At 47.1% G+C, this 14,058-nt stretch overlaps 1 protein-coding gene across 6 annotated transcripts in view; it reads right to left on the minus strand.

Annotated features, from left to right (window-relative positions):
* Positions 1-14,058, minus strand: part of cntln (centlein, centrosomal protein) — a 56,847-nt gene that overhangs the window by 14,677 nt on the left and 28,112 nt on the right. For all 6 annotated transcript variants that reach the window (XR_007481346.2, XR_011086849.1, XM_068650718.1 and 3 more), the window contains exons 15-23: positions 13,028-13,551; positions 10,694-10,769; positions 8,859-8,925; positions 8,541-8,782; positions 6,494-6,649; positions 5,939-6,036; positions 2,242-2,368; positions 2,016-2,153; positions 1,391-1,576 (exon numbers count right to left, since the gene is read on the minus strand). Coding sequence is in view for 4 of the 6 variants with exons in the window: in XM_068650718.1 (XP_068506819.1) it covers positions 1,391-1,576; positions 2,016-2,153; positions 2,242-2,368; positions 5,939-6,036; positions 6,494-6,649; positions 8,541-8,782; positions 8,859-8,925; positions 10,694-10,769; positions 13,028-13,551 (1,614 nt within the window). In the remaining 2 variants the exon portion in view is untranslated. The remainder of the gene's footprint in view (positions 1-1,390; positions 1,577-2,015; positions 2,154-2,241; positions 2,369-5,938; positions 6,037-6,493; positions 6,650-8,540; positions 8,783-8,858; positions 8,926-10,693; positions 10,770-13,027; positions 13,552-14,058) is intronic.

Consider the following 14,058-nt stretch of genomic DNA (forward strand, 5'->3'; position numbering starts at 1 on the left):
GAAACGAGCAGCTAAAAAGACATCTTCAATGATAACTGGCTCCTTCTGAACCTTGCCGCACGCACGGGGGGGCCGCTCGAGAGCAAACCGAGCGAGAAAATGATCATTTGCCGCTGTAAAATGCATTCCAGGAAAGAATTTCAACACATTTGACTCCTAAGAAGGACAATAACGTGAAAGTTATCGTGCACTTGGCCACTACGCGAGCGACTTTTGAGCACTTTTGAAAGCCGGAGGCGTACGCAGGGGGCCAAAAGGCTCTGCATGAAATAATTAAAAAAATAAAAGCGCATAGACATTCAGTAACAACAAGCTCACAAAGACACCGAGACGACCCGTAAACACGCACGCAGAAGCCCCTCCGGTCGTGATCAATACACGACAAGAGTAAATCTCCTCCGGACGTCAGGCAGCCCAATCAAAGGCCCGGCCCCGGCTCGACGCTTCTTATAGGGGATCACAGCAAGCCGGCGGCGGACAAACAATAATGTGAATCCTCGACACAACAACAACAACAAGACGGCCTCACCCCGCCTCAGGTTATGGGAAAATGGAGCCATCGACTGGATATCAATATGTCGTTGCTTGAGTTCAAATCATATGCGCGATAGATCTCGTGCATGTTCGCGGTATCGTGAGGGGAAAAAAAAAAATGAACTTTTGTGCAGACAATCCTAAAACTACTTGTAAAGTGATCAATTGATTAATTTTTTTCCAACTGCAAAAAAAAAAAAATCGCAATATCGGCATGTCACGGATGACCTCGGCCCCATTTCGAAGCGCACTGAATCTGGATTTGGCCCACGTTCATGAAAAACTTGAGACTAAGCACAGACCTCTTTGGCACGGCAGCCCGATCGTAAACACAAAGTTTTTTTTTTCGTCGGAAAACATTTGCGAAATACCAAACTTATTGGCAGAAAGGGAGATAAAATAAAACAGGGCAATTGTAGCGAAAGCAATGTAAGCGCTTTGGAAAGAAGAGAGGAGATAAAAATCCGAAGGGCCGTGGCAAAGCGCCACCAAACGCTGCGCGTGATTTATGGATGCGCGGGAATCGAGCAAGCTATCTCTGGCCGGCGTCTTCTTTCTTTGACAGACAGGTGTCAGCAGAGCGGAGCTGCAGGACAATCTTTTATCGCTTTGGCTTCTTTTTTTGCCAGATACGTAAACACACGGCGTGATGGATCGCATCTCGGTAAAAATAACCGTGCCAATTCCCTCAAAGCGCTCATTTATCTACCTGCGATGGCCTTTATCTCTTCAAAACAGGCATAATGACATCAATCATTTTTTTTTTTGGGGGTGAAAGAATTTGCCAGTGATTTAAAACGAGTTAAGATGATTGGACGCTGACTTTTGATCAAGCCGGAGCCTTTAAGCGGAGCACCTTGATGAAAGATCGGAGCTGCTCCAGCTGGGAGGAGGCCTGGCCGAGCTGCCTCTGAAGCTCGTCCAACGCTTGGGAGCGCTGCCGGGTCAGCTGCTCCGTTTGCTCGGCGGTGCTTCGCTCCAGAACGGCCAAGGCCTGCTCGCCGGCTCCCACGCGAGCCTGCAGGGCTTGGATGCGCTGCTCCTGCATGCACACAATGATGGTCAGCTATGTATTTAAAAAAAAAAAAATTGGACCAGAGAAGATCAATCACATACACTGTGGCGAGACAAAATATGTGAATCCTTTGGAATGATCTGGATTTCTGCATACATGGGTCAGAAAATTAGATCTGATCTTCATCACAGAAAATGACGTGACTATTTTTTCCTTCCTCGAATTGTTATTCTGCTAGATCATCTATTCTGTTGAGCTTCAATTGGCAGCCAGAAGTTCTCCTGCAAACGGTCTGGATCAACTGAACTCATTTTTTCATTCATGATAGCAAAGCGTCCAGGCCCTGGATTAGCAAAACATGACAACACCCTCCACCCCACGCAATCCAGTTCATTGGACCGTTATAAAAACCGGGCCACCTTTTATTTGTTAGCTCAGAATTAGTTGCGTAATTACATTATCAAACCTTTTTTTCCAGGTCAACCTTCAGTTTGACGCAGGAGTCCTCATGCTGGGTTTTCTCTGCGGTTGCGACGCTCAGTCTCCGCTTGAGAGATTCGACAAAGGCCTTTCTGTTGGAAGCTTCTTCTGATAAACACTTGACCTGTCAGCACAAAAATAAATAAATTAAAATTGTCCTTTACAATCACTGTGTGTGATTTTTTTTAGCTTTAGCGACGTATCTCGAGCACCTTCTTCTCCAGCTCCTCCACCTGGCCACGATAACTTTTCTCCATCTCCTGCAAAAACTTGAGCCTCGTCCTCAGGTCGTCCACCAGCTGCCTCTTCATGGTCACGTCTCGTTCGGCGTGGCTCGCTCTGCGCACACGTGAGCGTAAATTTCAAATTCATCTCTTTGGATTATCAAGCGACGTGATGCTAACGCTAACACGCTAGCGTGACGACGGCTCGTGGTGACAATTGAATAGGCAAAGAGTTGCTGACTTGAAGACGCATCCCAACAGGCGCGTATTAAATCAAAGGCGCTGCGGAGGAGCGGCAAGTGTGACGGCGAGCCACCCCGCTTGTTGACAAACAGCGTTTGGAATCAGCGGTGACACCGCTAATCAATGAGCGTAAATGTTTAAATTACGATCAGAAGTGCGGCAGTCGCACACAAGAAGGTGTCGGCGGGAGGTCTTAAGATGGATGACAGGAAATATTTGCGGGCTGACAATAATTCCCCCACTTCAGACGCGGCGCGTGGCTCGTTCTGCGCCAGCTGTTTCATTTTGACAAAATGTGTCTCGTGTCGCTTTCCATTTCAATTAGCGGCCTTTTGTGACGTGTTTGGTTTTTCAGCATTCGGGAAGCTTCACATACAACTAAAACTGCTTGCATCAAACAGAAATAGCTTTAAAAACACGTCATACTGTCTTTTTTTTTTTTTTTTTTAATAATTTGTGTCTTCTGCAACTGTTGTGTTAAACAGACTGGCGTCCATCTTGTTTGTTTACATCAATCCACACACGAGATGTCCCTAAAACAGCTTTTGCGATTAAATGCAATCATGCCAGATTTTAATATAAATAACCACAATCTCAACTCTACTAGTTCTATTTTCACGTTTGATTTCATTTGAGTAATTCTTAGGCGTACCACTAGAGGGTGCTCATGTTGTGTTAAACAGACTGGCGTCCATCTTGTTTGTTTACATCAATCCACACACGAGATGTCCCTAAAACAGCTTTTGCGATTAAATGCAATCATGCCAGATTTTAATATAAATAACCACAATCTCAACTCTACTAGTTCTATTTTCACGTTTGATTTCATTTGAGTAATTCTTAGGCGTACCACTAGAGGGTGCTCATGTACCGCAATCCCTCATACTGATTAAATTTCAAATTCAATTTCAAACAGGCTCACTACATCGGCAAGTTTTTACTATGGCAGCTTGCGGGATGGAGCGCCTCGTAACCTTCCGTCCTACGCCGGGCGTGACTTGTGTTTTTCAACTAAACACATGATACAACGCTTGAGCAAATGCTTTGGTGTAAGTAAATGTCCCCGTCTCCCGGGGTGGAGGAGCGCCCGAGGGTACGACGGCTGAATAAATGTGAGCCTGCTTGTCCTATTGGAGTGGCATTAAATTAAATAAGAGTGGAGGAGTCTGGCCTGAGGACTTTAAGGGGGTGCTCACCGGTCCCCCCCCTATGGATTGGGCCATTAATGAGAAAACCCATATTGAACCTTTCAGATGACTGTCTGGTGTTGACTTAAAGATGAAGAGCGGCAATAAGAGCCCCGGTAGGCTCGCTCTACCCCGACGCTAATGGCAATTAGATGGACAACATTTATTTTAGATGTTCCCTTCTTGTGCAGCCCAAAAAGAATAGGGGATGAAAAAGAATGAGGGAGATATATATACGTCTCCAGTGTGTGATCTGTATTTATGAGTGTTAGCAGACGGCAGAGCGGCAAAACTACGGCTCTGATCACTGGCCGCGTTTGTTCCCTTTGTTCCGCCGCTTGTTGCGGCAATATTGTTCATCAAACATGCGCGCATTGTAATGATAACAGCGGCGAGCCCACGCGCGTGTGCTCGTTCGCGTTTTTTTTTCCAGCCGGGGCTCGGAACACGGCGGACACTTGATGTGGCTGATAGACAACGGGGTGAAAAGATGAAAGCCGCACCTTCATAAATAAAGCAGCGGCATAGTGCCGGATATTGACTGAGGACATGCCGGTGTACTTTGAAATTCTTTTTTTTTTTATGTGTGCTACTCTCTTCTTTAAGTCGAAGCAGCTCGGGTCCCTGCGCGCAACGCCGAGATGTATATTTCAGAGGCGTCTAGACGTGCTCTTTCATTTTGAGAAGAGGGGTCCCTACACGGAGGAAAAAGGAACGGCGGGCTCCAAACGTGCACGTGCGTGCTTTGGGTTTCTGAGGCTGTCGTGGAAACGGGAGCGCAGGGGGATGTTTCGCTCTGTCTACGCTGTGATCCGCCCGGCGCTTTGGTCACATCCAAACACGACACACCCGCTGCGATTGTACACATGCCCTGGATGCATTATTGAGGGCGGGCGAGCGGACGACACAGCATGCCTGACAAAAAAGAAAGAAGGCAGGAGAGGATGCGGCGGTTTGGAATTTGACAGACATTAGCTATGGAGTTAAGCTCGCCACTCACTGAAATGCCACCTCATGGGATTTGTTCCAACCCAAAGAGGTCCACAGGCTTTTCCCAGGACAGCGTGCGCTTGACCTCTGAACTTTCACCGCACGACTGGTGAAGTGTTTGTAGTATGACGTTAAAAAAAGTGGCGCAGTGAGAGTGTGCGTCCGCGCGCCATCTAACTCATTAAGGCTGGCGGCCCGCAGGCAACGAGTGAGGCTGCGTGGGTTTTTAGTGTCACGGGGCAAAACGCCGCCTCCTGCGGCACGCTATCGATCCGTGCGCTGCTTTGATCAGCACTCCGCGTCGGCTACCCACATAAACAACGGCGGCGCTACATGACATGCGCGCATGCGCCGACTCGCTCGAGTCCGCCTGTTCATGCGCAATGGTGTGAGTGACGACAAACGATCTCGTTTCAATTTGATAATGCTCGGAATTGAACGCCTTAATTTTTTTTTTTTTAATAATCAGTACTTCCATTTCTTTATCGATAGCAATTATTTACTTTTTACTTGTGGGGCCTTTAATTCATATGCTTTTTCTTGGTTAAGTAAATTTATATCAGCATATTTGCATCACGTGATAGATGAAAAAATTCAGTATTAATCAATACATAAACATGTTTTGATATTTTCAATGCCAGACAAAAATAAACCAATTCCCAATGATGACAACAAATGTGCCCAGTAGATGACACCGGAAAAATGATGCTGTAATATATTATTTAGAGTACTAGACATAAACAGATATTTATTTAAAACTAAATGTATGTATGAATTTATCGTATGCATAATAACGTGATTTGATAGTTTATTTAATAAACAATAACCACAAATATATTTGTGTATTATGGAGATGATTTATTTCATCCAATTTAGCTAAACTATTTATTGTGCAGGTATTTAAATCATAAAATTATGAGCAAAAACAATATATTTATGTATTTATTTAATCATTTATTTTATATTTTTTGTTAGAAATTGGCGTTTTCGTTAGAAAATTTTAATATACAGTACAATATTAATCCTTATACTGCTTCCAGCCACGAGTGGCGATTTTTGTCTTCATACAAAACGTGGAGAGTGAAGAAGCGTGTGTCTGCGTGCTGCCACACGGTGGAATCAAGCACTGCAGATCAGCGCTGCGGCTGATAAGCGAGAAGCCAGGACGGAGAGTACGAGACAAAGAGGCAGAGGGGGGAAGCTGATGAAGAAAGGAGAAGAACAAAAAAAAAGAAGAAGAACCAAACATGGAAGCGGTAACTAACTTGTCCTGCAGCTGGCGGACTTTGTCCTCCTTCTCCTGCGCTTGGCCTCGCAGGGCTTTGTTAGCCGCCACCTGCCTCGTGACCTCCGCACTTGTACTCTGGTGGGGGAGGGAAGAAGGGCACACCTTGTGAGTGTGTGTGCTGTATATGGGGGAGGTGGGCTTGATTGCAGAGGGTGTGTGTGTGTGTGTGTGTGTGTGGGGGGGGGCACGACACGGCTGATGACAGGTCAGCCGCAGCATGCCTCCTCATTACAGTTCCAGCGGGAGGGGGGGGAAAGGTGCTAAAGGAGGTTAAGAGGAAAGCCTGGTTTTCAAAGTGAACCAGATAAAGGGGGTCGCTCGGAAAATCAAATTGAACCCCTCGACCTGCATATTCATTTTTTTTTATTCATTTAGTACGGCTTCTTGGAGGACTTTTCAAATGGAGCAAAATATTAGGAACGGTTTCTGTATTTCACGAGTCTGTTAAAGTGAGCGTCTTTCTCAGAGTGGACTTTTTTTTTCTTCAGTCGGGAGACGTGTACCTAATGAAGCGTCCAGTGAGCGGACTGACCTTGACTTTGGCTTGCAGTTGTTTGACCTCCGCCTCCAAGGCCTGGCAGGAGCATTCAGCTGTGCGACGGGGGAAAGTGCTTTGCCTCCACTGCTCCAGCTCCATCTCCACAACCTTCTTCTGCTGCTCCAGACCCACCAAATCAGACGTCAGCTTCTGCGGGGTGACCAACAAATATGTTCAAGATGAAAATGATCAATTCGGGTGTTTGAGAGGCGAGTTCAAAAGTGACAAAGAGCTGCCGGCGCCGCCGCGGGAATTCCGAGCGGCATCGATGACACTTCTTGTAACGCAGGCTTTGATTTGGCCGAGCCATTTTCAGCCCCCCTCGGTGAGACGTGACAGTGACGTGGAGTGATGACACACCGGCGCTCCGTCCATTAGGCCGGAAAAGACAAGACGCCTCCGGTGACTAACGTGGCTCCGAGTGACAGTCAATCAAGTGCGGGATAAATTAGGGAGGACAGGTTGCAGAAATAGCCACATGTCCGAGACTGCCTGTCAAATATTTCGAGACACACTTGACGTTGAAGTTGCTCCTTTTGAGGACGGAGCAATAAAGAAAGACCAATTTTTAAGTTTTTTTTTTCTTTTTTCGGGCTCAGGGTGCGCCTTTTAATCCCGCAATAATCCCAGCGTTTAACATGAAAGAGGAGGGTAAGACACTCCACGCTTAAAAAGATAAGGCAGGTAAAAAAAAAATCAGAGTAATCCGTACGAGCGAGGAAATGATCTTGTATTTGAATGCTATGCATGACACAAGCGTTTCATCAAAAGGTCTTGCTTTTGTCACCTATTTTTTTTTTAAAGCTTCTTATTCCACTTTAAATAATTCCAGGGAATTTTACAAGGTGAATCTCATTTGAAAAAATTGACCATTTCATCATAGCTGTAAAGTTTGAGTCAAAGTTTTTTCCAACACCTTTTCGGTACGTCTCTCGTAATAGATATTTTCCGTTTGATATTTCGAGTCCAAACACAAACAAGTTCCCCTGAAAGTGTCATCGTACTTCTCACACGTCACTCCCTCCCACTGCAGGAGCCCGTCTTAAGCCAATTACACGCGAGCGGCTGGAACGGACCCGAAGTCCGTCACCTCTTGCCCTTTCCGGGGAGGGCAACGAGACCCGGCTCGGTCCACCTCGGTCGGCTGCAACTTTTTGTGGCGGAGTGGCATTAATACTGCAAGAGTAAAGAGGAAGTAAACAAGGCAACAACACCTCACCCAGTGTGTGTGTGTAGTTCACTTGTGAGCTTGGACTCGGCAATCAGATGCCTCGCCTCGGCGGGAGCACACAGGGGCCACATCCCAGGTAGCATCACTGTAAGGTCAGCACGACGACCCGTGCTTGAGTCCGGCGTAGTGTAAGAGCACACGCAGACCTTCTGACACCTAATCAGGTGGTTTCCTCCGCCGGCAAGTGCCATGTTGGAATCCGCCATGGACGTTTGTGCGGCCTGTCAGATTAATGACCGTGTCTGTCTGGCTTTAGCGGCGCGGGCTGAGTCTTCTCAAGTGAGAACAAGCTAGCTCTGACAAGATGACTATGCTATCATTAGGTGTTGGGTTTAAAGGAGTTATATTATGGAAGATGGCCAAGAGCAACAAAATGGCATGATGTCATTTTTCAAAAAAATGCTGGATTTTGTGGAGATCAATTTTTCCACATACATTTTAAAGCCACAAACATTCAAAGTCACAAATATTAGTGTGGCATGGATTATTACATAAGCACACTGCCACCTAGTGGAGTCAAAAATACAACAAGTGGTTCACGAAGCAAACTTGAAGCTTCATTTGCCATCGCTAGCAGGCCAGAAATACAAACTTGTGTCGGTATGGTGGACATGTTTGTAGAAAGTAAAGTGAAGTGACAGTCTGCTGTTAAAACATTCATTAAGACGAAACAAGAAGAGTCACGGATGGTGCGGTGGAGCGCCGCTGCTTGTCAATCCAACTCTACGTGCTGCCCGGCAGCAAACCAAAATATGACAGGTGCAATAAGCGAAAGGAACAAACTTGCAAAGCCTTTAAAGCTGGAGTTACCTGCGTGAGCTGCTTGCTGCTGCCCAGCTTTTCGGCGAGGGAGTTGATCTGCGCCGCCATCTTGTTGTTGGCGCTTCGCTGCTCTCGGGCTGAGCGCGCGGCGTCCTTCCTGGCGCGCCGCAGTACCTCCACGTGCCGCTGTAGGGATTCGACGCGGTGCTGCAAAGCGGTCGTGGCGCCGTGACGGGTCTTTATCAGCAGCCACTTTCTTCTCTTCTCGGCACGTTCAAAACCCTCGTTACCTAAAAGGAAGACGTGGACACGTGAGTCATCGATGAGTCTGCTCGTTAGCATTTTCGGTTCGCTAGCGTTCTCTACCTGGATGCTTCCCGCCGGAATCCGCCGGCGGCGCCAGCTGGCCCGCATTTGTCTGCCACCTGTCGAACTAAAAGCACGAGAGCAGTCAAGAGACGGCGATGAAAAGCAAGCGCATAATCTAACACAAGCGGTTGACATGTTGCGCTTCCCGCAACGCGCCTCATAACGACAAGGTGATCACAGGCCGCTCTGGCTTTAACACGACAAGACAAATCACCCCCGCTGCTTTAATAATTCACCTGAGCGCGTTCGCCCGACTTCGGGAGCCGACGTCGCTCAGTCGTATTAGCCGTGACGGGAGCTTGCGCTTTGTTCAATCACTGTCTCCCCCGCTCGTGATGCGCTGCTCCGGTATGACACGTCTCAGCGTAGTCATTTGCGCGGATGTGTGACATCTCCCGAGCGCAAGATCGTTTGTAGTGACATCAAAGAGGCAAGCTCCTCCGAACCCTCCTCTCTCCCCCCCCCTCCCTCCCCTACTCTTCTGTGTTTGCTTCCTGTGACGGTCAGGTACGATTTCATCAGCGGCACGTTTGATCACACGAAGGCGTGCTTAGGCGACAGGAGATGAACTGTTAAAAGAGCAAAGCGCGTCGTGAAGGTGATGCGAGTCATGCCGCTAATCAGCCTGGGAGGAGCTGCGGGGGTACACTTAGCGAACTTGTAACCAGTGGAACAAATTCCACTCCGCTCTCTCCCCATTCAGCTCTACATGACTGGAAAGCAAGTACAGGTGTCCTCAGTTGGCCATTTTTTTCTTCGTTCTTCCCGAGCGACTGCAGATGCAAATTAGCTACAAAGCTAAACTCTGGCGCAAAGTTTGAGATGACAAATTACACAGGGTGTGAGAATATTACCCACCTAGCAAATATTTCCACTCAAGCACTATTGCTCTCGCTAGCTGTCAAAGTAAAGGAGTGTTCCCCTCTTGAGTTCACTCCTTGGCAAGAAGTCTCTGTCAGGGGTTTGGGGCTACCGTGTTCTCCCGTGAAGATGTTTGATGGACACGAGAGCAGCGAGCCGGGATTTATGGCCTGGAGAGACGGGAAGCCTTTGCGAAGGAAGGAGCGCGGAAAGTGGTTGGTTTAATAATTTAGAACGTTGACATGGAGCGACCGATGCAGCAAAAACTGGAAGAAAATAATAAAAAAAAAAAGTCTGAGCTCATCAATGTCCCTTCACCTCTTGGCCCAAAATATTGCTTTTCTGGACTATGACTTAGGCAACAAAATTTTACTCATCTCAGGGGGCGGCCATTTTGTGCTTTTTTGAAAATGACATTGCAAGTGCCTTCGGGCTCAACTTGCGAATGTCACATGACCAATCCCAGAAAGCAGGTGAGCCGTGATTGGTCCTTACTCATTTTGTTTAAAAAACATTTAATCTTATTTGACTTGCCTTTTTTCTCCAGGACTTTATTTTGAATAATAAAACAAAAAAATCAATAATTATGTCTATCAGCTGTTATGATGTCATCATTTTTAGATGGTAATATAATTTTCAGTAATTTCACCCAGTCGGAGTTGGCATACCACAAATTCTGGTAAATTTCAAAATAAAATATTGAATTCATATTGTCTAAAATTAGTTTAAGATGACACCACTATCTCCATAAATTTAGTTTACAAGGAACCACATCCTTTTCCAAACTTTTAAAACATGCACCCCTTCATCATATATACACCAGAGCGGCATTACACAGCAGCGTTAATTGGGCAAACATTAATTGAGAAAATCTTACAGCTCTGGAACTGACAGCTGAATTGATTTATGTATGACAGGTTGGCTGAAGCGCTAAATGGGGGACATAGCGCGAAACGGAAGAGTAGACTCACCTTCCTCTTGTGCCGTGTGCGAGGCCTCGTCCCCGAGGGCGCGCCGCTGAGGCTGTCTGAGTATTCCTCGCTGTCGCTGAGAAGAAAGTTGAAGTTCATTACAGTCCGAGTTGACTCTGAGCGTGTGTGTGTGTGTGTGTGTACCACCCTTGGACCAAAAATCCAATTTGCCTTTTATGGTTGATTTAGTTGACTTCAAGCAAAATATGTGCATTTCAAGCTCCCCTCCTACCTTTTAACAGAAAATCAATGCTCCCATCCAATTTCTAAGCAGGAAGTGTAAATGCGGGTGTAAATTAAGTGGAAAAAGTGTGGCTGGCGTCTGTTGCCCACGGTGAATGCATCAACATGTATGAGAGCGGCTGTGGCCTTCATTAGCCCGCCAACGTGTGACAGACGGGTGCGAGAGGCGCGGCCGAGCAGAAGCAAAGCGTCTGATGGACGGCGCCGGTGAGGGCTCTCTCTCTGAGACGCACGCACGCGCGCACGTTTATTGACAGTGACCTTTGACGTGAAGGTGGAAGCCAGTGACATTTACGCCGCTGGGTTTATTAAGGTGGAGTGCGGCGGAAAGGCAGCAGAGGGTGAGACCACGGTAAGGGGATCTAACAGGAACATGACAAGGCCGGAGGCTAGTTAGGGTTAAAACTGGTCAGGAGGGAGTTGAGCCCGACCGGCGACGGGGCTGCCAGCAAGCCTCACCATTGTCGGCCATTTTTCTTTAAGCAATTGCACTATTTTTATTGATTTAATTATTATTTATGTATTTACTTATATTATTCAATTTTATTATTGTATTATTTATTCATATTATTTTAGTTTATGTATTTACTTATTCAATTTTATTATTGTATTATTTACTCATATTATTTTAGTTATATTATTATATTTTTTTATATTTATTTATATCATTTTATTCATTATATTATTGCATTATTATTAATAGAATTTTAAGCAATCTAAGCAATTTTGGTGCCCATCTCTATTCTACATCAAGCTGATTCTGACCCGTCCCTCCACAATAAAACTGCTGATGTGGTCCGAAATAGTCAACTGCCTCCAGCTGTTTAAAACTTGAGAGAGGATGAAAACAAAGACGTGTCAGCATCTTTGAACAGACCCGACACCTTTGTCACGTTTTAGGATGAACTTCTCAAGGCGGAAATTCGGCATTGAAGGCGGCCCCGGCGAGATGAGAAGCGGGCGGGGTGGGGGGGGCTTTAAAGTAACACCGACAAATGAGTCGACAGGTGCCTTAAATAAGACAACATCTTGCTTTAGATGCCGTCTCGGCAAATCCGCTCGGATCCTTCCTCGCAGGTAAAGCGTCTATTAGACGGCTGCTTATTAACCACACGGAGGGCATTAGGGAAAGCCGGGGCCTAGCCGCACCCGGTCCCCGCTAAACTGCCTCGAGTGGGCCGGCGTGGATCACGGTCTGATGAATTAGCCGGCGAGGAGGCGGGGCTGAGCGTAAAGGGAGAGTTCAGGGGGGGGGGGGGACTAAATATCAGCAATAGCTCCGAGTGTTTGAAATCAAATCATTCCGAGCATCACTCAATAAACGGCTCAGTGGCTTTTTTGCATAAAACATACATGAAATAATTACTGTCGATGGGTCTTAATTTAGAGGGTGTTAAACAGCTTGTAGACATCTGGTACGGAGCCGAGTAGGGTCATTCAAAATTTATCCAACTAAATTAAAGCGAGCAGAGTAGCGGTATGCGTGTGTGTGTGGCAAAGACACGTTTGCGAATTGACACGACAAGATGAGCAAGACAACGAGGCGCGGGGCGAGGTTCTCCGCATGTGCGCTGGGTGCTTTAGTGCTTGCAGGGGGATCTTTAGAGCTGTCAAGGGTGGCTGCCGGTGGGCTGAGGGGGTGTTAGTGAATATGCAAAGGACCAGTATATTAAATCAAACTGCCAAACTGTCAATTCCGGGGCGGCGTTACGAGCGCATGAAAATGGCACCGCTGAAAGGTATCAAGACTTTGGCGGCCCCCTCATCCATGGGCTTTTTCTGGCACCGCTTCAACTTTCGATACACAGACTTCTAATTCTGCATGCAAATTTCAGTCAATAAGCTCCGAGCCAGCCGTCCCAGGACGCTTGACGGGGATCTGACAGTGCCCCCCCCCCGCTATCATTCTTGCTTGTATTCCTCAATGGCTCCTGAATAGCAACTAGACGGAAGGCTGAAATTCAATCAGCCATTTGCTTATGCTTTGCATATGCGCGGTGTCCCCTCGATGCTCGGCGGCCCGCCGGCCCACTCGAAACACCTAAAAATAATGAGGTTGGAATGGGCGAGCGTGTGCGTGTGTATCATTACCTCGCTACGCTCATGTCCTCCCACTCGTCCTTGGAGGGACTCGGGCTACGGCCTTGCCAGCTGATGGCTTGATTGGCGGCGACGGTCGGGTGGCTGCGCTGGCGTAATGAACCCCGGAGCCGAATTGTTTTCAGCTTAGCCTTGTTGCCGGCGATCCCGCTCGGCCCCGCCGCGCTCTTCCTGTTGAAGTCCCTGGCCGCCCGGAGAATGCCAATCTCCTGCCTCAGCTTCAGGAGCCGCCGATGGAGCTCGCCGGACTCTTTCCGAGAGTCGGCCAGTCGGGATCGGAGAGCCGCCACCTCGCCGCGATGTCGTTCCTCCTGAGCCGAGACCTGGGCCTGGTTCTGGGCTTGTACGGTCTGCAGGCGGACGGCTTCCTGGGTTCGCAGGTGATCCAGCGAGGCTTGGAGTCCGCGGCAGTCGCGGATCAGGTCTTCGTTGGCCTCAAGGAGCTGCTGTTTCTCTTCCCTTAGAAGCTCCGTGTCGCCCTCCAGGGACATCATCCTCCGCTCCAGCTGCTCAATCTAGGGTAATCAAAGATTCCGAGCCTCAGCGGAATTTTGCATATCGGGCATTTCACGAGAAATGGTCAAAGGCCTTTTAGATTAGATTAAAGTCAGGTTGGATTTCATTTCTGAGATATTAGCATTAATTGTCATGGTGCTAAAAATCAAATGTCCAAACCCAAGCTCCAAAAGTGACTTGATCAATAGATAAATTGATCTATTTCTGGCATTTCAAAAATCAATTTTTGGTGTTCCAGAAAATATACCTGCATCTATTGATTGAAATTATTTTTTTACAACTTAAATAGCCATAATTTTGAGTGAGTGACATTTGCATCCATTTGCATCTTTAGTAAATCAGATCGTTAGCTAGCGCTCGCATTAGCATTGTTTTGTAACAGTGGCTGTCTGCTCGGATTGTGCCTCGGGGCATTTTCATCCCTTTTTACAATCGAGTTTTGCTCGGTCTGTTGGGTGAAGCTTGGTAGCTTTCAACTTGAATTAAAACAGAGCCAAGGAGACAAC

Source organism: Syngnathus scovelli, chromosome 5, assembly GCF_024217435.2.
Source record: "Syngnathus scovelli strain Florida chromosome 5, RoL_Ssco_1.2, whole genome shotgun sequence".
Classification (NCBI taxonomy): Eukaryota; Metazoa; Chordata; class Actinopteri; order Syngnathiformes; family Syngnathidae; genus Syngnathus; species Syngnathus scovelli.